We start from the raw sequence: 25,235 nt of genomic DNA, 5'->3' as shown, positions 1-25,235 counted from the left end.
CCTTGGGGGGGTCGTGGGCCTTGGGGGGGTGTCGTGGGCCTTGGGGGGTGATTGTGGGCTGGGGCAGGCGGTGGTGATGGGGTGTCTGGCCTCCGCGGGACATGAGCCTTCCCAGCTTAGCTCAGGCCTGCTCTGCTTTTCTCCGGGGGTTGTGGTTTCCAATGGGGGTCTCAGCCGGGCCCATGTACCCCTCAGCTCGCTTGTTTTTTCTAAGCAGAGAAAGTCTCCGGGGTCCTGCTGCGCCCCCGCAGCCCTGCCCTGACTCAGCCTCAGACCCTGGGCTGGGGCGCTCCCTGGTACTTGGGGCCTATTGGTCACTGGTGGCACCCGAGAGCCCAGAGAGTTGGGCCAGAGTTGGGGAGACCCAAGTTCAAATCCTGCCCCTGAAACACTGGTTGGGTGACCCTGGGCAAGTCACTTCACCTCTGGCCGCCTCTGTTTCCTCCCGTGTAAAATGGGGAGAAGAGCCGCCCCCCAGCCTCCCAGGGTGCTCGCGAGGGTCGGACGAGACTCTCCATAAAAGCGCTTTTTAGTCCGGTGGGGCCGTATGAATGCTCTCGTCATTGTTCTTCGTGTGGCACTGTAAAGCCCCTCCGGCGGCCCTGGCCGTGGTGCCCCCAGGGATGCCCGCCCTTCCAGGAGGGGCAGAGCTCCTGCCACCAGTGGGCACGTGGGCATCTGTCTAGGCCGGCTGGGAGGAGAGAGTGAGCCCTATACGGGCGTCTTGTCCATCGGTTCTGTTGGGGGCTGCGGGGGCTGGTCTTCCCCGGCCCGGAGCCCTCGTGCTCTCCGGGGTGCCCGTCCCAGAGGGCTGGTGTAGACGCTGCCCCTGCCCTGTCTCTGGCCACTAACACAAAGTGCTTCCGCTGGGACGGGATGCGATGAGCATCCCTTGTTTTACAGATGGGGAAACTGGCCGAGCGAGGGGCAAGGCCTCACCTTGGGTCCGGGAAGTGTGTGGGGCAGGATTCGAATTTGGGGCTTGTGACCCTACGACCATCCCCCCACGTCCCTAGTGGGCCTCTGGGACTTCGAGGGTGTCTCTTGCCCTCTGTCTGGATCCAAATGCTTCCCCCCTTAAAACCTTGATTCCAGGCAGGGATTCGGGAGGGGTCGGGAGTAGGCTGAGAGGGGGAAGAACGAGGCCTCGTACCTTGAACCCAGGGCTGCGAGCTGAGGGGGGGCGAGCCGCAGCTTCCCATTTGATGAGGGCCCCCAGAACGGAGCCTGATTCCGAGGGATCGCCGCCGAGAGGGTCAGGCCAAGCTCCGTGTCTGCGGTCCAGCCTGGCGCTGCCAGCGTGCCCGTGGTGGGAGGGCCTCAGGCTGGCGCGTGGCCCGGTGCCTGGCCCGGGGAGCCGCCTCGTGCATGCCAGGCCCGGGGACGGAGGGGCCTCCCGCCCTGCTGCCCAGGCCTTCCTGCCCTTCTAGCCGATGCCCAGCGCGGGAGGGCCCGATGGGCCGGGCGGCTGTGTCTGGCTGCGCAGGCAGCCGGGGGTGGGCTCTGGTGCCTCCGTCCCCCCCGGCTCCGCTCGCCTCACGGGCAGGCCCCGGCCCCGGGGCTGGAAGTCGAGGTCCCTGCGTGGAGCCGGCCGGCCGGGCCTCAACAGCCCTCCTCTTCCTCCGCAGTCCTTCCTCCTGCTGTCGACGAAGAAAGATAAGCTGCCCCGCGACCTGCGGGTGCCCGACCTGTCCTTGAAGGGCCTCTTTGAGGTACGGAGGCCGGGCCCGGCTCGGGGTGTGCCAGGGCCTTGGGGGGAGGGCTTAGGAGGTGGCCCTAGAAGCCTGCCAGGCCCAGGAGAGACTGTGCCAGCCGGGCACCCTCACGAGCCCGTGTTTGTCCCCAGAAATACGTCATCTTTGGGCACTACGAGAAGATGGAGCAGATGCCCAAGCTGGTGCAGTGGCTCATCTCTCTGGGTGCCAGCGTCGAGAGCATCGGGCCCTACCCTCTGCATGCCATCATGAAGCTCTGCATCCAAGCCAGTGAGTGCCCGCCGTGCCCACCGGGAGGGAGGGAGTCAAGTGCCCGGGGCCGGCGGGACCGGGGGGCAAAGCTGCCACAGGCCCCTCAGTGGGGAAAGCCGTGCAGGGCTCCCCGGCTGCACCCCCAAACCCCGCTGGCAGCGGGCACCGTGGCCCAGGCCCCCCAGGGCCCCCCAGGCCCCCCCAGGCCCCCCAGGCCCAGTCTTCTGTCTGGTCAGACGGTCGTGGGGTCTTTCTGCACTTCCTTCAGAGGAGAATCACCTGTTCCGGTGGGTGATGGAGCAGAAGCCCGAGCTGAGGGCGGAGATTAACCAGACGGATGCCGATGGCTGCACCGTCCTGCACATCGTCGCCTCCCATTGCGCCGGCTACATCGGCAGACGTAAGGAGCGTGGGCCCGGGGGGTGGGGGGACGCCCGAGGCCCCTCCGGGCCCCTGTGGCAGCCTGGGCTCTGGGGAAGGGGCCCTCCCTGATGCTAAGGCCAAGGGTTCAAAACCCACAAGGACAAATTTCAGGAAGAGTCAGACCCTCGGAGGCCGCTACAGCCCCCCCTTCTTGGCTTGGCCAGGGTCCGAGTTGTTCAGGAGCCCACCAGTGCCTGGGGGACGCTTGTCAGCCGTTGGGGCGGTCAGCAGGCGTTCACCGGGTGCCTCCTCTGCGTGAGCCTGTGCCAGGCATTGGGCGGTCTCATGGCGCTGAGGGAGCAGCTGAGCCGGGCATTTCTGGCCTTCTTGGCCAGAGGAGAGGGGCCCACGCTTGGGAGGGTCCCAGGCCATTGGGGTTGGGGACTCGGAACCATTGAGAGACCAAAAATGGCAGCAGCTTGAGCCGTGCGGCACAGGGAGTGAGCATCCTGGTGCCCGTCAGCATCGCCATCGCCAGGCTGCCTCCGGGCCCTCGCTGCACCGCAAGGTCAGCAGGGAGGGATGGCAGCGCGGGACCCAGGGGGCACCTGGGCTCAGCTCTTCCCAGGGTCCTTGCCAGTGACCCCACAACCCCCGAGAGCAGAGGAGAGAGGCCGGTGCCCTCTTCAGGGCCCCTGCCCCCAACGGCTGCCCATCTCTGCCCAGCACCTCGTTTTTGACAGGCGAGGAGAAGGGATGAGCCTCCCTTCTGTGTCCCCCATGGCATTGCCAGGCTCTTGGCCAGGCTCCCTGGAGTGCTGGGTCTTTCCTGCCTGGGTCCTGGCTGGACAGACGTCAGGGCTCCTGAGCTTACTTGGGGGCCTCCAGCCGAGGGAGAGCCTTCCTGCCGTTCTTTAAAGAGGCGCTCCGGGCTCCCCCATCTCCGTGGCTGAGGGCAGGGCCAGGGGCCCAGAGACCACAGCAGGGGAGCCCAGGCCCAGCTTTGACTCCCTGGCAGTGGTAGAGGGCTGGCAGGTTGGAGGGGCAGAAGCTCCCTTCTCTGCTGGGCGTTACACCTGGGGTCGGCCCCCCCGGTAAGCCTCGTCCCCTCGATTCCAGGGTTGCTGAATGCCCAAATGCCAGGGGCCTTGTGGGCTGCTCAGAGGCCCAGCTTGTGCCCTTCCCCTCCCTCCAGCCTCCCCCCCACATTTGTTTTTCCCTTGGAGCAAAGCATTTCCCTAACTCTCTTGATGCCGGTGATTGTTGCCAGGCAACAGCATTGCCTGGTAACCCCGTTCTCCTACTTGCTGTTGCCAGGGAGCAAATTGGACCAATCGATCAGCACAATGTTTGGTCTCTTCCACTGTGTGGGTAGGGGCGTGTGTGGGGATGAGCTGCAAGGCTGGCATCCTGTGGTGCCACCCCCTGGCATCACCCCACAGCATCAACTTCTGCTTTCCTGGGGTGGTTGTGATCAGGGCCCCCCAAGACTGCCCCCCAACTATGGCATTGCCCCTTGGTGCCACCCCGCAGCATCACCCCATGGCATGCACTTCTGCCTTCCTGGACCATTGTGTCAGGGCCCCCCAAGACTGCTCCCCCAACTATGGCATTGCCCCATGGGGTGTGCTTCTGCCTTCCTGGGCCACCGTGTCAGAGCCCTTCGGGCCTGCCTCCCCAATATGGCATCGCCCCTTGGTGCCACCCCGCGGCATCACCCCATGGCGTGTGCTTCTGCCTTCCTGGGGTGGTTGTGATCGGGGCCCCCCAGGCCTGCCCCCTGGGCTGGGTGGTGACTTGCTCTTGTCCTTCACTGCCCCAGGCCAGACCGAGGACGTGCAGATGCTCCTGTACCTGGGGATAGACCCCACCATCGCGGACAAGCAGGCGCGCCGCGCCGTCGACATCCTCAAACGGAACAAGAACTTCAAGGCCATTGACAAAATCAATAACTTCTTGGAGAGCAGGAAGAAGGCGGCTGGCGCCAAGGGTGCCTCAGGTACGTGTCTGCCCGGCCTCGCTCCTGTGACTCTCCCAGCCAAGCTGGAAGGGGCCCCGCCGTGCCCGCTGCGCCAGTCTCCCAGGTACGGTGGAGCAGACCGAGGCCCCACAGGGCAGGTCTGGGATCCAGCTTCAGAGTCCTGACCAGGACGCTCTCTTGCCCACCTCCTGTGCCCAGGAGGCTTCTTCCACCCTGCCTCTCCTCCAGCCCTTCCCTGTTCTGGGGAACAATCCAGCCTCAGGTCAGCCTCTGGGGAGGATCTCGGGGCCTCCCGCTTCCTTTTCTCAGCCTGGTTCACACATTCTCCTTCACACAACTTTCTCCTGTCCAGTCTGACTGAGATGGGCCTTGGCATGTTCCCTGTGCACAGCGCGGTGCCCCCCGCTTAGTCACAGGGAGAAAATGCCCCAGGAGGGGCTCAGGCCTGCCTGTGGGAGAGCCCTGCCTTGTGCCTTGGCCTCCCAGGATCCCCATCCTGCTGCCTCTCCCAGGCGGCCTCCCTGGTCTGCCTCTCTGCATCCCGTGGCCTTCCTCCCTTGGTGGTGCCTGTGCCATGTCTCCCGGAGCAGGGGCAGGCTCTTGGTGGGCCTGTCCTTTGCTGTGTCCACACCGTGTCCTGTTGGCACAGGAGGGACATTTTCACCCTATAGGGAGAACGTTCTGCCTCCTGGCATCCCGTGGCGCCTGCTTGCTCTGCCCTGTCCACACTGTCCCCTGGAGCTGGCGGGGAGACCATCATCCTTCTGATCTCCCCTGTGGTTAGAGCTTTCTGCCTCCCGGCACCCCGTGGTCCTTTCTCCCTCCCTTTGCTGTGCCCACACCGTGTGCCCTGGAGCAGGGCGCCCTCCTTTTTGCCTTTGTATCCCCTGGATGTAGACACAGTCGGTGCTCACTGAGTTCTGTTGAGCCCTCTGTGGGTGCCCATCCCTGACACGCGCCGTCACCCAGAGGATGGTGGGGGCCCCACGGCCCACTGGGGGCCCATCCACGGGCAGCCAGCCTCATTGTTGCACTCGGCAGACCGGCTTCAGGCTGTTTTTGAGCCGTGGCGGTCTCTGCCTCACCCCCTTTTTCGCGGTTCCTTCCTAGCGTTCTCTTTTTCTCCGAGTTTTTTGGATGTGGTCATGGCTGTGCTGGCTCAGGCTGGGGTCAGGGCGGCACAGGCGGCCCCTCCTTCCCCAGACCTTCGGCGGCGGCTGACCCACCCCTGCCGGGTGTGCCCGTGGGCTGCCTGCCCGGGTTTTCCCGTCCCCGATGAACCTGCTCAGAATAGTCTTTGCTCCAAAGGGTTTCCCCGTTAGGGTTCGCTTGGGTGGGAAGGGCTGGGTCCGGCTCCAGGAACCGTGTGGTGGCTGCCGGCTCCCCTGGCGAGAGCCCTTCCCCAAGATGGCGCCCGTCCGTGGCGCATCCGTCTCCCCTGCCGGGCCGCAGTGGGCTCTCGTGGCAGGGAGAGGGCCCGGGCGCTGCCCTCGCTGGCCGTCGGGGCACGGTCTGGCTCTCCCCTCGGCCGGGCACGGTCTGGCTCTCCCCTCGGCCAGGCACGGTCTGGCTCTCCCCTCGGCCGGTCCCGGCTATTCCCGGGATGGCTCGTCGTCCCCTCCCGCTCCGGATGTTCCTTTGTGTCGAGCCACAGTTCGCTCTTGCCACGTGGCCAGACCCTTCGTGTGGCCTCGGATCCATCTGCGCGCGTTGTCGGGGAGGCCCGTGGTGTGGACCAGGCCGGGGCTAAGGGCCGCCGAGCCCAGGGGAGGCAGTGCCTGCGGCTGGGAGCCCGCGGGGGCTGGGGCGGGGGTGGGGGCTGCGCCGTGGCCGTAGGAGAGCGCGTGGAGGAGACAGACGGCAGGCCCTGGGGATGGGGGCGTCCGAGGAGGCGGGGAGGCAGCAGAGCGGGCAAGCCTCGGGGAAGGGCTGCCAGAGGAGGCGGAGAGGCGGAAGCCTGGAGAGGACGGAGCCGTGTGCCAGGGCGAGGGAAGGAGTGAGGCACGGAGCTCCTGGCACGGCCGGGGCCCTCGGGAAGCTGAAAGCCCCCCAAGGGGCTGCTCCAAATGGTTTTGGGGAGTCCTGAGCAGAGCGCGGGGCTTGGGGGGGAGCAAGCCAAGGCCGGTCACCGTGTGATGGGGGAGTCGGGGGGGGGCTGGCACCGGCCCCTCCTTCTGCCCAGGCCTAAGCATTGGCCACCGCAAGGCCAGGGCCTTCGGACAGTAAACTGGGTGGCCTTGGCCAGACTCTGGGGCCCCTCCGTGCCCCAGATGGCCGGCCCACTTCTGTACTGAGACTCCGGCTGTTCCCAGACAGGTCCATGAACCGGAAGTGATGGGGGGTCAGTAGTGTCAGGCCACAGGAAGGCCCAGGGAAGACGGGGTGCGGGGCCCTTTGAGGGGGCCTTTAATGGGCTGCAGACCAGAAGGGGGGCAGGAGGGAAGATGTGGACTTGGGCCGGGTGGGGTTCCTCTGAGTGGGCTGGAACTGCTCCCGGGCCGCCTTCCCCAGACACCACTGGGCAACGGCAGTGACCGCGTGGGCAGAGCCGGGCTCCTCGGTGGGCACTTCATCGCTGCCCTGCTGCCGGGAGGCTCTAACCATGAGGCTCAGCAGGCCCGATGCCTCTGCTCAGGCCGGGCACTGACCCTCCGGCCCTCCCTGCCCCCTCTGCAGGAAGCCGCTGCCAGCGGTACGCGCCAGGGCAGCAGGGCGTGAGCGACGCGTCGCTGCGGGAGAGCCACGCCTTCCTGGACATCCTGGAGCCCTTCATCCAGTATCTGTGCTCGGAGAACCGCTCGCAGCAGAAGGGGCTGCTCAAGCACGAGGTGGTGCAGAGGTTCCTGCGCCTCCTGTCCACCATCCAGGGTAAGAGCCGGCGGGGGCTCCCCTGGGGGAGGGGATCCCGAAGCCCCCGAAGCCCGGCCCCTCCCTCGTGGTAAGACTGGCCTGGGGGAGGGGCGTGTCCCCCACGGGGGCTCCCCGTGACCTCGGCCTGCCTGCCCCCCCAGTCCTGCCGCCCCACGTCGTCTGCGAGTTCAACCACGCGTGCGCCAGCGCCTTCATCCGGCTGCTGCTAGAGAAGCAGAAGTGGCACGAGGTCCTGCTGCTGCTGACCGGCAAGGCCAACGCCGAGTCGTCCGTGGCCGACGGCCTCATCAAGAACTGTAACTTCTCCGACCTGGACATCCGCACGGTCATCCAGCACCTCAGCCACTGGGACCGCCGGCGGATCTACCTGCTGGGCTGCCTGATCGATTGTGGTGGTGAGCGGGCACGGTGCCCACGCTGCCCTCCCCTGCCCCCTGCAGCGTGCCCCAGCTGAGGAGTAGGGGGAGCAGAGGCCAGGGTTGGGGGTAGGACCCCCAGATGGGCCCTCTTAGTGCGCCCCGTGTTGGGCTTCTCCCTCCCCCCACACGGGCTCCTGGTTGCGTCCGCAGCGCCCACGGAGGGGCTGAACAGGAACCAGGACCGCGAGAGGCCCCTCACTATGTGCCTGAAGAGCGGCGACTACCAGCTGGCCTTCCTGCTGCTGAGCAAGGGCGCCGACCCGCGCGGCATGACGCTCACGGAGGGGGACATGCCGCTCCACGCGGCGCTCTTCATCTACCTGGACAAACGAGGTGCGGTCTTTGGGGGCCGGAAGGGGGGTCGGGGGGCAAACTTGGGGCTGGGCAGGGCGCTGGGCCTTCCTCTGGGCCCCGGGCAGTGGGCCGGCTCTGCGGGCACTGCACCAGGCCTGCCTCTGGGCCTTCCTCTGAGCCCACAGGATGGCGGGGCTTGACCAGGGGCTGCTGTGAGCGGCATTTTCCTGAGTGGGCCAGACACGGCCCCCTCCAAACCTCCAAACCCAAATGGGGGTTCCTGCCCGTTCTTTCTGGTTTTATCATTTATTTCCCAGTGAGGTCTTGGAGGGGGGCTCTACTGTTTTAGGGTGCAGGTCCCCCCCCAGGGGGTGTCGTAGCCCAATAGAGGCCACACCTGCCCTTCACGTAACACGCGTGCCCACGGTCCCCATGCCGTGGCAGAAGCCACATGACGCACACACACAGGGCAGACACTCAGGAAGGAGGCAGAGTGGAGGATGCAGGCTCTGAGGCAGCTTCCTGGTGCCGCGTCGGTCCCCGGCCTTCTTTCTGGGTCTTCTGAGCTCATCTGGTTTGTCGTTCCTCACGGCGCTGTAGGACCCCCCTCACAGCCACGGACCACACGTGTTCCTCTGTGCCCCGAGTGACGGACACCCCGCAGTTTCCAATTCTTTGCCACCACCCAAAGAGCCGCAAAAATATGTTGGTACACATAGGTCCCCCTCCCCTATCCCCGATCCCTTTGGGGCTCAGACGTGGGAGCGTCCGGCGGCCCCTGGAGCCTGGATCCACGTGGCTCTAAGGAGCGGTCTGATTGGCCCGCAGCTCCACCAACAGTGTATGAGTGCCCCCATGTTCCTGCCCCCTCCGGCGTGTCTCGCTTTCCTCGGGATCGTGCCGGGCCTCCTGGCAGGAGCAAGGGGGGCATCTCGGGGTGTTTTCGTTGCGTTTCTGCAGTCTGCGGGCACCGGGGCGTTTGCGGAGGGGCCTCTGGCCAGCTCTGGGCTCCTCCTCGGACGCCGGCCTGTGGGCGCGCTCTGACCCTCTCCTGCCTGTTCTTGGTCCGCAGCGGACATCGGCTTCACCTTCCTGAGCCACCTGCTAGACCTGTACAGCTCGAGCCCCTCGGACTTCTACTTCCTGAGCCCCAACGCCCAGGACGCCAACGGGAACACGGTCATGCACATCATCTTCCAGAAGGGCATGCTCAAGCGGGTCAAGCGGGTCATGGACCTGCTGGCCCGCTTCGACATCAACTTCAACCTGAAGAACAAGGAGGGCAAGGACGTGCGGCACCGCATCAAGAAGAATGACACGCTGCTCGTGACCTGGAACAAGGCCGTGATGGAGAACCGCAAGAAGGGCCGGCCGGACGCGGCGGGTGCGCACTCGCCGCGGCTCCTCAAGGCCCAGCAGAAGAACGGGGCCCTGTCCCCTGCGGGCTCCCGCCTCGACGTGGCCTCGGACGGGGACCCGGGCTGGGAGCGGCGCCGGGCCTCGCTGGCCTCGCGGTCAGAGGCCGACGGCAACAAGCCCTTCACGCCTCGCGATAGCCTGGTGCAGGCCATCGTGGTCCTGATTCAGCAGATGGAGCTGGGCCCCCTGGGCCCCGAGGACGTGCCCGCATCCCCCAAGCCCGGCCCCGTGGTGCCCATGCAGGACAGGGGCCCTGAAGACCGCACAGTGCCCGAGGACGGCCCGGGCGAGCCCCCTGGCGGCGAGCGGCCTCCCCCAGGCCCGCCCAAGGGGGACGCGGAGGCCGCCCGGCCCCGGCCTCCCCGGACGGATCCTCAGCCGCCTCTGGCCTTGGCCGCTGGGGAGGAGGAGGGGGGCGGCGGGGAAGCCCCCGACGAGGATGAGGCAGCCCCCGGGCAGGAGCTGGAGGCCTGCCTGCAGGACTTCGACAACATGACGTGGGAGATTGAGTGCACGTCGGAGACGCTCAAGAAGCTGGCCAGTAAGGCGGTCACTCAGGTGCTCAAGAAGAAGATCGTGCTGGCCATTCAGCACCTGGGCAACGGCGAGTGGACGCAGGGCCTGCAGAAGCGGCTGCGCCACCTGCGCGGCGACATCCAGCTGTACGAGGCCAAGCTGGACAAGGGCGCCCGCATGCTCTGGGAGCTGGCCATCGACTTCTCACCCCGCTGCAGCGAGAACCCCGAGAGGATCATCGCGGCCGCACACCCCCTCGAGAAGTCCGGCGGCGTCTACACCGAGATCATCCGCATCTGGGACATCGTGCTGGACCACTGCAAGCTCAACGACGCCATCCGCGCCATCTGCGCCGCCTACAACCGCGGCCTGTCCTGCATCCTGCGCAAGAAGCTCAAAGGCATCCACACGGGCCGGCTCTCGTCTGGCCTCAAGATCCAGCGGCGCATCCCGCGCTGCTACGTGGAGGACGCCGACGCCGGCCGTGGCCGGGGCCGCCCCGCGCCCGAGTACTTCCCGCCCGCCAGCGCCGTGGCCACTGAGTACAACATCATGAAGTTCCACAGCTTCAGCACCAGCATGGCGCTCAACATCATCAGCGACACGGCCGGGGCACCCGCCGAGTACCCCTTCCGCGTGGGCGAGCTCGAGTACGCCGTCATCGACCTCAACCCGCGGCCGCCGGAGCCCATCATCCTCATCGGCCGCAGCGGCACCGGCAAGACCACGTGCTGCCTGTACCGCCTCTGGAAGCGCTTCCACTCGTACTGGGAGAAGGCGGCGCGTGCGGGCAGCCCGCTCCTGGCCAAGCACGCCTGGCACCGGAAGGCCGGCCGTGGCCCCGAGGATGACGAAGCCGCGGCCGCCGCGGAGGAAAATGAGGACGACGAGGACGACGATGAGGATGACGACGAGGACGACGAGGGGGGCGGCGGGGCCCTGGAGCCCGAGACGGCGGACAGCATCGATGAGGAGCCCGAGGAGGAGTCATCCTCCAGCGGGCCCGACCCAGAGCCCGAGCCCGGGGCGGGGGCGGCGGACGAGGGCCCCGAGCCCGGGGAGGCTGGCCAGCTGGAGCACCTGCGCCAGGTCTTCGTCACCAAGAACCACGTCCTGTGCCAGGAGGTGCAGAGGAACTTCGTGGAGCTGGCCAAGTCCAGCAAGGCCACGAGCCACTTCAAGCCGCTCGAGCCCACTGTGCACCGGCTGCAGGACGTCAAGGACGAGAGCTTCCCCTTGTTCGTGACGTCGCGCCAGCTGCTGCTGCTGCTCGATGCCTCCATGCCCAACCCCTTCTTCCTGCGCAACGACGACGGCAGCCTCAAGAGGAACATCCTGGGCTGGTCCACGCACGAGGAGTGCGCCATCCCCAACTGGCAGGAGGAGGACGAAGCTGGCGACGATGGTGATGAGGACAAAGCGGCCGGCGGGCATGGTGGCGGCGGCGGCGAGAACGACCCCCGCGTCTTCGTCACCTACGAGGTCTTCGCCAACGAGATGTGGTCCAAGATGGTGAAGGGCAAGACGCCGTACAACCCGGCGCTGGTGTGGAAGGAGATCAAGTCCTTCCTGAAGGGCTCCTTTGAGGCCCTGAGCTGCCCGCAGGGCCGCCTCACCGAGGACGCCTACCGCAAGCTGGGCCGCAAGCGCTCGCCCAACTTCAAGGAGGACCGTGGCGAGATCTACGCGCTCTTCCGCCTGTACCAGCGCATTCGCGCGCAGAAGGGCTACTTTGACGAGGAGGACGTCCTGTACAACCTGTCACAGCGGCTCGCCAAACTCCGCGCCCTACCGTGGTCCATCCACGAGCTCTACGGCGACGAGATCCAGGACTTCACGCAGGCCGAGCTCACCCTGCTCATGCGCTGCATCAACGACCCCAACGCCATGTTCCTCACTGGCGACACGGCGCAGAGCATCATGAAGGGCGTGGCCTTCCGCTTCAGCGACCTGCGCTCGCTCTTCCACTACGCCAGCAAGAACTGCGTGGACCAGAAACGCTGCCCCGTGCGCAAGCCTCGACGTATCTACCAGCTCTACCAGAACTACCGCTCCCACTCAGGTACCACGGGCTGGGGGCCACAGGGCGGGCCACGGGGTGGGGGGGCACCCATGTGTCACAGGCACGGACGACCACAGCCACAGGCAGACGTGCACATGCATTTGCACGCAGCCACAGAGCCGCCCACAGACGTAGTCGTACGCGTACACACAGTCACTTGTATAGTCACACACAGAAACACTCACAGGTAGGTACACGCTTCAGCAGCCCTACCTGTTCTCCCCTCGGCCACGGATACGATGTGGACGTGGACTCATGGCTACGGGCACAGCCCTCCCTCCACACACTTGAGGACGCCTACACAGATACTCGTACGTGGGGGCACACCCACTCAGAGCACACGCGTGCCCGCCCTCACAGACACCCACAGACCCGCACACGCACCTACGCATATCTGTGGAGGGGCCCCCGGCCCTCCCTCACACAGAGCTCCCCACAGGCCGTTGACTGCCCGGCATGTAAGGAAGTGGAGCCGGGGACAGTGGACAGAGGGTAGTTGGGGGCGGTCTTCGGGCCCCACAGACTGGCCCCGGGGCCCTGGCGCGCCGCTCCCTGCCCGTGGGATCTTGGGCCGGCCCCCTCAGGCCTCGGCCTTCCCCTTCTGCCTGGCAAAGCCGACGTCGGGCCCGGCGCTCCCCCCGTGGCCCACGGCCCTCTCCTCCTCAGGGATCCTCAATCTGGCCTCGGGAGTGGTGGACCTGCTGCAGCATTACTTCCCCGAGTCCTTCGACCGCCTTCCCCGGGACGCCGGCCTCTTCGACGGGCCGAAGCCCACCGTGCTGGAATCGTGCAGCGTCAGTGACCTGGCCATCCTGCTGCGCGGGAACAAGAGGAAGACGCAGCCCATCGAGTTCGGGGCCCACCAGGTGCGTCTGTGGCTGGGAAATGGGGGAGACCCGGCCTGAGCGGGGACCTGCTCTGTGGGGCCCCAGATGGGTGTCCCATTATCGGGGTGGCATTGGGGTTCATTCAGTCTCGGGTTCTCAGATCCTCCCACAGAGCCTGGCATGCAGCGGGCACCTCCGAGACGTGGCGTCCCGGCCCCGGGCTCCGGCCTCTCCTGGGAGCGTGGCTGCGTGAGGGGGGCGGCCCCCAGTCGCGTCTCTGGCCCTCTGGTGCCCGCACGCCTCTCTCCGGGTCTCTGTGGGCTGGCTCGGAGCCTCCAGCTGTCTGGGCTGTTCTGGTCCTGCCTGTAGGTGATCCTCGTGGCCAACGAAGTGGCCAAAGAGAAGATCCCCGAAGAGCTGGGCCTGGCCCTGGTGCTGACCATCTACGAGGCCAAAGGGCTGGAGTTCGATGACGTCCTCTTGTACAACTTCTTCACGGACTCAGAGGTACTGGGCCAGTGGCCGGGCCCTGCGTGTGGCGGCGCAGGGTCACAGTGACCCCCGGTGACCGTCGTCCATCACCGCCTGTAAGACGGGGCGTCTTGGGGGGGATTAGGCCGGGGAATGACCATTGGCAACCACTTCCTGGCTTTAGAAGAGGTAGGCTGGGCATCGGGGGCGGAGGTGACCGTGCCGTCGTCATTGTGGCCTTCGAGGCCACGTGGCTCTTTATGTAGGGGGAAGCAGTGGGCTCCCCAGGGTGGCCTCGTGGCTCTCCCCTCTGGGCTCTCCTGGGTGGTCGGGTGGCCCTTCCCTCTGGGCTCCCTGAACCCCCCGGCCAGGCCTGGCTCTCCCTCGAACGCCCCCTCCCGTCTCGGGCCAGGCTTACAAAGAATGGAAGATCATCTCGTCGTTCACGCCGTCGTCCGAGTGCCGGACAGAGGAGAACAAGCCGCTGGTGGAGGTGTCCTTGGAGAGGAGCAACGCGTCTCAGAGCCGGCCTCAGCTGCTCAACGTGGAGGCCTACAAGGTGAGTGTCCGGCTGTCGTGGTTAGCCTGGGCCAGAGGGCCGGACAACCCGAGCCTCGCTGCTCCCCGGGCCCCAGGCCAGCCGGATCGCCCTTGCCGAGCCGCTCCCTTCTGTCCGGGCTCCACAGAGGCGCCGGGGCTTGTGCCAGGCCTGGGGACAGACAGGGGTGCGTGACTGGCATCGCGCCAGGCTGGGGGCGGTGAGCGGGGCGAGCTGCTCATGGTTGAGCCCGCGCTTCCTGGCAGCTCCTCAACGGGGAGCTGAAGCAGCTGTACACGGCCATCACGCGCGCCCGCGTCAACCTGTGGATCTTCGACGAGAACCGGGACAAGCGGGCGCCCGCCTTCCGCTACTTCATCCGGAGGGACCTCGTACAGGTGGTCAAGACTGACGAGAACAAAGGTGAGGCCGGGCCGGGTGGGCACGAGGCCGGGGAGGGGAGGGGCCGGGCACCAGCCGGGCACGGCATGCCCACGGGCGTCTCTGCTCCGCAGACTTCGACGACAGCATGTTTGTGAAGACGTCGACCCCCGAGGAGTGGATCGTGCAGGGAGACTACTACGCCAAGCACCAGTGCTGGAAGGTGGGCCCGGGGCGGCGCCGGGGCTCCGGGGCCCCTTTTCTGCGCTCACGCCGGCATTTCCACGGCACCTGCCGTTCGTTCATGGCCATAACGCTCGCCGACACTCGCGTGGCGCTTCCCCCGTGCCAGGCGCTTCTCATTCCTGCCCTCGCCCCCGGCTTCTTCACAGTCGCTCGCTCATCCCCCTGCCCCGCCAGGCGCCACTCCCACGTGCTCTAAGGGCTCTTTGGGGTGCAGCCTCCTTCCGTTCTGCCAGGCGGGCGCGTGGGGGTGCCCACCTCCTGGGTAAGGGCCCGCACCCAGTCTGGGCTGCCCTCTGGGGGCCTGTGGGCGCCTGCCTCACCCATGGGCTCCATTCTTGCCCCATGCCCAGGTGGCAGCCAAATGTTACCAGAAAGGAGCCGCCTTTGACAAGGAGAAGCTGGCGCTGGCCCACGACGCCGTCCTCAACGTCAAGTCTAAGAAAGTCAGCCCCAAGTGAGTGAGCTGCGTCCATGGTGGCTGCTGGGGGCTGTGATGCCCACTTTGCAGGGGCTCTGTGGGCGCTGGGGGCCGTGGTGCCCTCCATGTGGGTGCTAAAGGCCGTGGTGCCTGTTGTGCTGGCACTGGGGGCCATGGTGCCTGCCATGCGGGTACTGTGTGGGTGCTGGGGGCTGTGGTGCCCATCATGTGGGTGTTGGGGGCTGTGGTGCCCACCATGCAGGTGCTGTGTGGGCGCTGGGGGCCTTGGTGCCCGCCATGCAGGTGCTGTGTGGGCGCTGGGAGCCGTGGTGCCCACCTCTCACCTGCTTTTTGCCTGGCCACCTGCAGGGAGAAGCAGATGGAGTACCTGGAGCTGGCCAAGACCTACCTGGAGTGTGGGGAGCCCAAGCTCTCCCTCAAGTGCCTGGGCTATGCCAGGGAGTTCCAGCTGTCTGGCCTCCTGTGCGAGAAGCTGGGGAAGGTAGGGGGGCCGGCCTGGCTGACCACAATCTCAGGGGAGGGGGAGGGCGGCTGCCTCTGAGAGCACTCGAGCGGGGGGGGGGGCATGAAAGTGAGGGGGAGCCTGGGGATGAAGGGCCTTCGGTGCCCCCCAGACTCTTTTGTCTTGGTGGGGGGGTCGTACGGGGGTCATCAAAAGTTCTTGAGAGCACAATGACCGGTGCCCAGAGATCTGATGGTCTGATGTTCAGCAGGGGCCCGTGGCCTCCATCCTGCTGCCCGCTAGGAGACAGGGCTGGTCCTGGGGCCAGGGGAAGGGGCCTGGCCTGCAGACAGCCGGCTCTCGTCCTAGAGGGGAGGCCTGAAGGGAGCCGGGCTGAGGTACCAGGAGGGAAGGCCTTGTGGGCAGAGGATACGCCGCCCATGAGGAATAGCCAGGAGGCCGATGCCACGGGGTCGGGGGAGGTCCGGAGGACCAGGAAGGCCTTGAGACAGGACAACGTCCCTGGTCCCAGGGGTCACAGGGAGCTTTAGAGGTTATCAGGGGGAGCAGAGGCCATAGGGGCACCGTGCCCGCTCATGCACTGTGCCCACCCGGTGCCCCAGATCAAGGATGCGGCCTACTTCTACAAGCGGAGCCAGTGCTACAAGGATGCCTTCCGGTGCTTTGAGCAGATCCAGGAGTTCGATCTTGCCCTCAAGCTCTACTGCCAGGAGGGGCTTTTTGAGGAGGCGGCCCAGGCTGTGGAAAAGTAGGTGCCCCCCTGCCCTGGAGGTACCCAGAGGGGGGGATTGTGTGCCTGTCTGGGCCAGTGGGGTCCCTGGCCAGGGCCCTGGGGCTGCTGGAGCCAGTGGGATCCCCCCCAGAAAGCTCCATGGGCCAGAGGGCAGGGCCAGGGGGCAGGGCCAGGGCCCCCCTCACTTCTGGCCATCTGTTGGGGTGGGGGTCTGCCTAGTGCTTGCAGGGGGTTGCTGGGGACTCTCACAGCTGCTGTTCTGGCCTTGGCACGCCCCTGAGGCTCCTGCCCATGCTCAAATGGCAGCTGAGCTGTCCTTTGGGCAGTTGGGCATGGCTTGGGGGTGCCGGTGCTGGGGGATGAGGTGGACGCCTCCAAGCTCTGTAGAAGAGAGGAGCTTTCACCACTCTGGGGGGACCCTAGATTGACGGGATTTTGACACACAGAATCGAGGTGGTAGGGCTGAGATGGTGCCACTAATGGGGAAGCATGCTGACCCGACCCCAGGTCCGAGAACTAGCCCTGGCAGGGTAGGCAGAGCTTGTAGCAAGGTTTGTAGATTTTGGGTGGCCATGAGTGACCATGAGTGGCTGTGAGTGACCATGGGTGGCCATGAGTGGCCATAGGTAACCATGCATGACCGTGGGTGGCCATGAGTAACCATGAGTGGCCATGAGTGACCGTAGGTGGCCATGAGTGACTGTAGGTGACCGTGCATGGCTGTGAGTGACTGTGGGTGGCCATGAGTGACTGCAGGTGATTGTGGGTGGCCACAGTGCCATGGTTGCTTTTTTGTCTTGCATTTCACACCTTTTCCTTCTGTCCGGCATCTATTCTGAGACAAGAGCAGCGAGGGCAGTTGGGATTAAGTGACTTGGCCAGGATCACCAGTAAGGAAACATCTGACGCTATGTTTGAACCCAGGGTCTGGACCTCTCAGGCTCGCCTCACGCCCTACTGGCAAACCTGATAGATGGGGGAAGGCTCCGGGGAGACTCTCAGGCACCCCCAGATGCTGCTGGCCTGAGGGCCCAGAATGGGGCTCAGAGTGAAGCAAGAGCACCTGTGCCCAAGGGCAGGTGGGGTATTGTTGCCTGTGAGAAAGGCTCCCTCAATGTGGGTGCCAGCAGTGGTGGGCACCCCTGAGTGTTTCTGTGCCACGGCCATTTGGGCAGAGAAGGCGAGAAGTGTGGTAAAAAGAGAATAGGGGGAGAGAGACCCACAGATGTGGATAGTGGTAGATCCACTTAGGGATCCTCCAGAATTCCCAGCTGGGTATTCTAACCTGCCGTTAGTGAGAGTGAAACAATCACTTTTTTCACTGGTCCAGTTGCACATACACCTGGGAGACAATTGATATAAAAAACAGCATCTCTTTTGTTTTAAGAAGGGTTATGAACTGAGGATCAGAACGAGGGGTCCCTAATGCTGAGATCTAGCTAGTTTCCCCAAATCCTCTATGTCCCTCGCAAGAGGGAGCCTTCTAGTCTTTTGGCTAACTTACCGACTCCCTGTTTCTGTCTAGTGTTCCCCAAAATCTGACTAAGCTACCTCTCTATGACCTTCAGTCTTTGGTTAGATTTATTCCCCAAAAGCTGTCTCTGAAAACTGTCATGGATGATCTCTAATGGGGGTCTGACCACTGAGGTAACATCTCAAAGGCGATCTGAGGGTTTTTTTTAGATAACCCTTCTGGAAAGCACCGCAGGGAGGGTCAGGTCCTTTTCTAAGTCTTTCCCACTTAAATAGAGCACCTCCAGAGAGGATTAGGGTTGTTCCTTCACCACAGTCAGGCGCAGTTGATGAGCTCCGATAAGTCTGCCTTTCCTCCACCACAGCCAGGCAGGAAACCCCCAGCCTCCCATAGGAAGTCACTCCCTCTAGCAGTTGTCCCTTCCAGACCACTCCTGGTTGGCCTCGTGCCTGCTAAGACCCTTCCCTGGAGCTCCTAGTCTGTGCCTTGACAACAGCCTCCCGCTTCTCTCACAGCTTTTCTCTCTGCACTTTTCCCATCACAGTGGGCAGACTCACGGAGTGACGGGACTCCTGGGCACACGTGCATGCTGGCATTGGGGCGGATGCCTGTGCGGGAGTCAGGATGGGGGCTGCGGGGGGGCTGTCTGTCTCCTCCTTTGGCCTGAGGGTCTCCCTTGGGGAGCTGGGAGGTTGGAGGGAGGGGAGGCCTGGCCTCACTGAGATCCAGAGGAGCCTGGCACCAGGCACATGCCATCTGGCAGGGCTGGCCTCAGTACCCCCATGTTTGAGTGGCTAACAGCGACGTGCCCAACCTCTGCCCTGACGCTCGAGCCCCTCTTACCACCCTCTCAAGGCTTTGTCCCTGCTCCAAGCAGTGGCGGTCACTGGGCTCCCCTTTTTCCTTCTCTGCCACGAGGCCACACTGACTGTGGGTAAGTTGCTTCCTCTGTAAGGCAGGGATGATGCCCTCAGCAATGCTCGCCTCTTGGGCACGGGTACTTGGGGTCAGGAGATGAGTGTGTGTGCGCCTTGCGTGTTGCCTGCTCTGGACCTGCCTGCGGGCACTGAGGGCTCCTCCCTTCCCACCAGCCAGAGTCTTGGGGCCACTCTTCATGGCCAAGGTGATTTGTGGCATCAGACGGTGCCCCATGTGAGCCCAGGGGGTTTTCTGCCCTGGAATAACCAGGGCTCAGAAATCTCGGGCACCAGGAGTCCCGACTCCTGTGTCCTCTGACACTTTGGCACCGAGATGTCTCGAGGAGTGGCCTCTCTGGTCACTGAGTGGGGAGGACTCTCAGGACCGGGGCACAGGCGCAGGGACCAGGGATGAGATGTGGGCCCAGAAGCTAGCCGGACTTCAGCATGGAGCAGGGCCGGGCTACTGTCCTGGGGGGAGGCTGGGCCAGATAGGACGCCACACTTTAGAATGTTCCCCAGGTGTCCTCCGGGAATTGAGGGCTTTGATCAGGCCTCCTGCCATGGGCCTCCCCCCTCCTTCCACCTGCATTTGGAAAAGGTGGCAGCACTTCCTGAGTTTAGGGTGCAGGGCAAGCCTCGGGGCCCGGCTGGCACACACAAGGAGAGCCCTTCTGGGGAGAGGAAAGGGGCGTTAGTGATTGCCCTGCAGAGAGAGGGGGGTCGGTGCCTGGGGCAGTGGTCCATCTCGGCCCAGCCAGGTGCTGGGTACCTGAGGATGCCAGCGGGAGACTAGGTCCAAGGGGCCATTACCCATCCCCGAGGCCCCCCTGGCTGCCGGCCCTGGGTAAAGGCTCCGTGTGTCTCGGCCTTGCAGGTACGAGGAGATGCTGAGGGCCCAGGCTCGGCCCGCGCCTGGCCTCTCCTACTCCGCTGGCCAGTTCTACCTGCAGGCCGCCGCCAAGTACCTGAGCCTGAACAGGCCTGAGGCGATGCTGTCTGTGCTCTCCAGGCTCGATGCCAAGGACCAGATGGCCTTCCTGGAGTCGTGCGGGTGGCTGCCCGAGGTGGTGGCGCTGCTGAAGCGAGCGGGCTGGCCCGAGGAGGCTGCCCTCCTCCTGAGGTGGCCTGGCTTCCTCCTGGAGGCCTCGCGGCTCACAGCCGACCGGGCTCTGCAGGTCGCCTGCCTCCACGTGGCCTGGGGCCCAGATGTAGAGGCTTCCTGCCTGTGCCAGGAGATGGGCTGGCATGCGGGCATCACCAAGGCCCACTGGCTGCAGGGGCTCCTGCCCGAAGACTTCCTGTATCTCCAGGTGGCCTTCTACCACTTTGTCCGCCTGACCCAGGTGGCCAGTTTGGGTGAGACCCCATATGAGGCCTCCCTGGCATTTGGGGGCCTTGAGGGGCTGCTGCCCATGGTCTGGGCCCTCCGTGGGGCCAAGAGGGTGGTAATTGAGGCCTGCCTGGGGTTCTTTGGCATTGCCCAGACGGGCACACACTGCTGCCAGATGTCCCAAAGCACCCTGGGGTCCATCCTGAAGATTGTCCTGGACCCGAGGATTAGAGACTGCCCACCAGGGGCCACAGATGGCATCGAGCTGGCGCTGACCGGGCACCTGCTGGCACGCCTGTGCGAGGTTGTGCAGGGCTTCCTGGGCCTGGGCAGGCGCTTTGTGGCAGGCCTGCTGGTCCTGGGTGGGCGGCTGCTGGAGGCCCAGCACACGTTCCCCAGGACACTAGCCCTGGTGCTGGAGGAGCTGGACCGGCTGCTGACCGCAGATGCCTCTGGCCCATGCTGGGCCCTACTGGACATGCTCTCCCCCAAGTGCTTCCACCCCGGGGTCTTGTCTGAGAACCCCAAGGCCTGTCAGAAGATCCTGCACCGTGGCTGCTGCGGGGTGCTTGGGGCGTATGGGCCGGCCTACTTCTGCCAGGGGCCGGAGGCTGCGGACCTATGGCTGGGTGCCATGCAGGCCCTGGTGTCTGGCTGCCCTGAAGAGCTGGACCGGCTGCTGCACTGGGTGGAGGAGGACGGCGGGCACAAGCCATGGATGCCCGGGGATGCCAGGGGCCGGCTGGGCTTTGTGCAGCAGCTGCAGGGCGGGCTGGACCAGCTGTATGGGTGGTGGGTATCCGAGGGCTGCCAGCATTTCTTCTCCCACTTCCTGGGTGTGCTGGTGCCCGCTGCGGTGCCCCCACCAGTGTGGCTCCAGTTCATGTGCTGTGGCACTACGCCACCCCCCCTGGGGTCCAGTGCCATGCTTGGCCTGCCACGTAGCTGCCCAGCCCGCCTGCCCTTCTGGAACCACCTGCTGGGTCGGATAACCACAGGCCTGGGTGATGTCACCCACCAGTCGTACCCGCCTAAGGATGTGGCCCGGGCCATCCGCGCCTTCCGCCTGCCCCTGGCCTGCCTGGCACGTGCAATCTGCAGCCACAAGAATGGCGACTTCAGCCTGCCACAGGACATCTTCCACGACGTGGACCACATGGTGTCCGGTGTGGCCGAGTGCACCGCGATGCCCTGCCTGGTTGCTCTGGTCAGCTCCCACCCTGTCCTGCAGCTCCGCTGCCAGCCCAGCCCGAGCCACCCCTTCGAGGTGCGCCTCTCAGACTGCCTGCTGACCGCCATGGCCGAGGCCCCGCGTGACCTGCTCTACGAGTGCGACTGGGCGTACCGGGCGTACCGGGCGTACCAGGCGTACCTCTGCTGGCGCTGGGCCTCGGTCGTCATGGCCCTCGCCGCCATACACTGCCTCTGCTTTCAGGAGGTCCACCCGGATTGGCTCCTCCGCCTGCCCCCCGGGGATGCTCCGGGGCTGGACGCCACCTCCGAGGACAGGGACGGCTCGCTGGTGCCCACCCTCTGCCCGAAGCGCCAGATGGAGCTTGGCTGGCTCTGCCTGGTCATCTCCCTGTGCGTCCACTGGCGGCCCCGGGCCTGCGCCTGGGCTGATCCTCCCCGCCTGTGGAGGGAGGATGACAGGGAAGGGGACGAGCCCTGCCTGGAGCCGGGTGGCCACAGCTTTAAGAAGGCCGACATAGACAGGATGTGGTGTGACCTGTGCGGGGTCAGCCTCCTCCGGGGCCCCCAGAGCTGCTTCAGCCTGCAGGAAGTCCTCAAGGATGTCGAGGAGGCCGAAGGAGGCCCGGAGGAGGCTGAGGCTGAGGGTGATTCGGAGGAAACCAAGGATGGCCCGGAGGAGGCTGAGGCCGAGGGAGGCCCAGAGGAGGCTGAGGCTGAGGGCGGCCAGGATGGGGTCCAGGTCCTCGAGTCCTATGACAAGCACACCCGCCTCAAGGGCTGCCCGTGCTGCCCGCAGTTTTTCAGTGCCACGGTGAGCCCGGCCGTCAGTGAGGGCGAGCAGGTGGCCAGGAGCATCGGGCAGAGCGTCTGCACCCACCGCCGCGTCATGCAGAGGAAGATCCTGGAGGACGTCCAGAGGGTCCTGGCCGCCACGGATGACGTCTGTTGGAGGAAGGCCTGGGCTGACGGTAAGAGCTCACCTCTGGGGCCGGACGAGCGGACGGACGGAGCACTGAGCGCCGGGGAGGGGAGGAAGATTCCGCTGACCCTGGAGCAGAGGCGCCTGCGGCAGAGGCCGGGCACACAGGGAGAGGCCGGCTCGGCCTGACGAGGCCACGGAGCCCCCGTGGGGAGAGACCGCGCGAGCCTTCCGGGAAAGGCTTCTTTGCAGCCTCCCCCGAGGCCACGGCCGTCCACATGACGTGGCTGCCCCCAAGGCGGCGTCCGGAGGTGACTCCATCCCCAGGGGCCCCCCGAGGCTGCCTCCGGGTGCTCTTCTCCCCGGGAATCCTGGAGCTCCGCCGGGCTTCTCCCCAGCACGACCCCCCGCGGCTGCGCCGTGACTCTCAGGACCCCGTCTGGGGGCTCCCCGAGGAGACGAGAAGTCGCGCAGCGCCAGGCTGTGACGCCGGCCGGGCTGCCTTCTTGGGACGTCGGGCCGCCGGCGGGTCTCTCTCAGGAGATCGGGCTGCGGCGCCTCCCCGGCTCTGCGCCGTGTTCTTGGCCACAGCGAGGGCCGCTCTCCTCGGCTCCTCCCGGCCTCCGTCTTGTGGCCCCGCCAGCGTGGCTGGGGGGGCGCCATGGCCCCGAGACGTGGCCCAGGAGGACCGGGCGGCCCTCACCGTGCTCTGGGCTGGAGAGTCGCTTTGAGGAGTTCTGCTCGGACGTCGGCGGTCACTCGGCCTCCCTGGAGCGTCTCCGCAGGGGTCCGTCGTGTGGGGCCGCCCGTGGACGTCCGAGCTCCCGCCGCGGCCTAAAACCTCGTGTGCTTTTGTCTCTGTAGCCGAGCAGGCCGCGACTGGGCCGGTCAGCGCTTTGGCCTCTTCTGTCAGAGCTGCCCACGCCTGGCTGACGAGGGCTGAAGGTAAGGACGCCCACGGCCGGCTTCGGGAGCCCGGCCCAGCCGGACCCTGTGCCCGCCCCTTTCGTCCGTCTGTCCTTCTGAGCCGCCGGGGCCTCGTCGGGGCCGGATCTCGTCTTCCTGGGTGGGGGCCGCACCGACACGAGTGGGGGTGAGGCAGGCCCGCGAGCCGGGCATCGGGCCGGGGAGTTGGGGAGGGCAGCTGCTCCGGCCTGTCCACTCGGGGCTCTCCTCTGTCCGGCCTTCCCCGAGCGCCGTAGGGCCCGGCCTGGGGCTTTGCCTCCCCCGAAGGGTGCCGAAGCAGGTGTGCGGGGGGCGGAGCCGGGGAAGCTGGCGGTGGGCACGTCCCGTGAGTGGAGGCCCCTCGCACGGGCATCCCTCGCCCCACATCCCAGGCGCAGCCTGTGCTAATGCCAGCCCTGTGGTGCCCACTCAGTGCCCACTCTTGGTGCTCCCAGAGGGGCAGATGTTGGTCGTGGTTTCTGCCCCCGGCATGTGGATCTGAGGCTGCTCTCGACCCGGCTGGACGCGGGTTCGGATCCCTCTTCCTGCGCTCCCTGACTGCGTGGGGGATGTGGCGGGTCGCTGAGTAGATGGTGGGGCGCCTCCTCCCTGCCTGGCCTCTGCAGGCCCCAGAGATGCCCCAAAATTTGCCTCAGAGGCAGTCCGGGAGGGGCCCCGAGTCCACTGACGTGCCACAGCCTAGTCCCTGCGGACCGTCCCCCCCCCCCCCGGGCCTTCCCTGGCCTCGGTTTACTGCTCCGGCCAGTGGGCACAGGCCTGGCCTCAGAGGTCTGTGGGTCTGTGTCGGACCCTGACGGGGGTTCTCGTCTTTCTGACGTGTAAACTGAGGCTCTGCACATTGCCTGCCTGGCTGGGGAGATTTGAACCCGGGTCTCCTCAATGCTCGGGCCCACGGGCCAGCGTTTGGTTCTTTGTGGAGACGAGCTCTGAGGGCAGCCTCAGGCCCAGGCGGGGAGAGTCCTCGGGGCAGCGTCTCTGGGCCGGTCCGGCTCTTCCGGGGAGGGACGAGGACGGGGAGAAGGGGCCGAAGTCGGACAGGCCGGCGTCCTGCGCCGCCTCCACAGCCGGCATTCCCTGGTCCCAGGAGAGGCTCCTCGTGGGCGCTCTGGCCGTTTCTGGCCTCTGATGGTCAAGGCAGTCCCTGAGGAGGGCCGCGCCCTGGTGTGGGGGCCCTGCTGGACACTCAGGGCTCGGCCTGAGCTCGAGCTTTGCCCCCTGGCCGGCACGACGCCCGAGGGCGCCTGAGAAGCACCTGGAAGGCTGGGGGGGGGAGATCTCAGGCCGCTGGTGTGGGCCCCTGCCTGGCCGGATGTCCCCGGAAGACCCCCTCCCGGTGCTCAGACACAGAGGAGGCTCTTTGCTGGGGGCCGGAGAGAGCGCAGACACGTCCCTGGCTGGCCCCCTCCTCGGCCCCGGGTGGGCTTGGTCTGGGGGAGTCTGGGGGGTCCTTAATCTGGGGAGTTCTCGGAGGGGGGGATGGCCGGCCTCCCATCTCTTCCAGCACTTTGCCACGCCGGGAGCTCTTTCCCCCGAGCCTCGGCCCTTTGGCACCCGAAGCCTTGCCTGTCCTGGGGCTCCCCGTGGTTTCTGGGCCAGGCAAGGAGGCCCCCACCACAGTGTGGTCAAGCGCCGCCCCCCCCACCCCGATGAAGGTGGCCGCTCTGGAGTTGGGTGCGAGGTCTGGCCAGGCTTCCATCTTCCGGGTTTCCCCACGAGTTCTCTTTTTTGGGTCGGGCGACCCGCGGCACCGAAGAGGCGTCGCCACCGCCTTCTCCCCGTCGCCGCCGCCTGCCCGCTGGCCGCTTCTGGTCTTGGGCCTCGTGTGCCGGCGTGTCGGAGCCCCTTCGTGGCCTCTCCCGCGGCGAGCACGGCGTCTGCACGTGCCGGGAGGGTTTCTGGGGTCTCCCCGGCGCCCAGAACTCGTCTGGGCTTTTGAGGGGCGCCGCCGTCGCCGCAGTGCAGGGAGTTGCCGGGCGCCGAGGCAGCTGGGAAAGGAAAAAGTCACAGAGGTAGAAACTGGCCCCAAAAGGCTCGCCAGTGCAGAATCGCTGCTCGGACCAATCCCGGCCTCTGCTGCCGAGCGCCTCGGCCCAGGAGCCCCCCAGGAGTCTGTGGTGCCCCCACGGGGCCCCGGGCGTTCGGCCTCCCCTGGGGGGCCTGGCGGGAGCCTCCTCCTGGGCCTGGGGGAGAAGGCGCAGCCCGGGGATTCCTTAGTTTGAATTCGGACTCGATCACCGGCAGGGGGTCCTCCAGGCCGCTGGGGTGGCTGCCGTCAGGCCGGGTCCAGGGTCCGTCTGTGCCGACGGTCCTTCTTTACCGTCCTTCAGGGACTGACCTGTGCTCTGCCGCCCCGCGCTGGGGAGTCACCAGGACCGGAGCCGGCGCCCCCCGCCTGCGCTCAGTTTCCTCAGTCCCGCGGCTTGGCCATCTCGCCGGGGAAGC

The 25,235-nt window shown here is 66.1% G+C and overlaps 1 protein-coding gene across 1 annotated transcript; it reads left to right on the top strand.

Moving 5' to 3' along the window:
• The first annotated feature begins 1,433 nt into the window (after positions 1–1,433).
• On the top strand, positions 1,434–22,016 carry TRANK1 (tetratricopeptide repeat and ankyrin repeat containing 1). The gene is made up of 22 exons (XM_044658337.1): positions 1,434–1,712; positions 1,847–1,985; positions 2,236–2,367; positions 4,153–4,329; positions 4,415–4,573; positions 5,422–5,546; positions 5,988–6,143; positions 6,823–6,871; positions 6,988–7,179; positions 7,323–7,577; positions 7,752–7,934; positions 8,968–9,542; positions 9,657–11,892; positions 12,559–12,758; positions 13,089–13,226; positions 13,603–13,749; positions 13,995–14,151; positions 14,244–14,332; positions 14,706–14,809; positions 15,143–15,275; positions 15,860–16,005; positions 19,259–22,016. The coding sequence occupies exons 1-22, from the start codon at positions 1,434–1,436 to the stop codon at positions 22,014–22,016; spliced, it is 8,529 nt and encodes a 2,842-aa protein (XP_044514272.1).
• The last annotated feature ends 3,219 nt before the right edge of the window (positions 22,017–25,235 follow it).

This window comes from Gracilinanus agilis, chromosome 1 (genome assembly GCF_016433145.1).
Source record: "Gracilinanus agilis isolate LMUSP501 chromosome 1, AgileGrace, whole genome shotgun sequence".
Lineage (NCBI taxonomy): Eukaryota > Metazoa > Chordata > Mammalia > Didelphimorphia > Didelphidae > Gracilinanus > Gracilinanus agilis.
The sequence above is the reverse complement of the archived record's forward strand: the minus strand, read 5'-3'. Positions and strand labels throughout refer to the sequence as shown.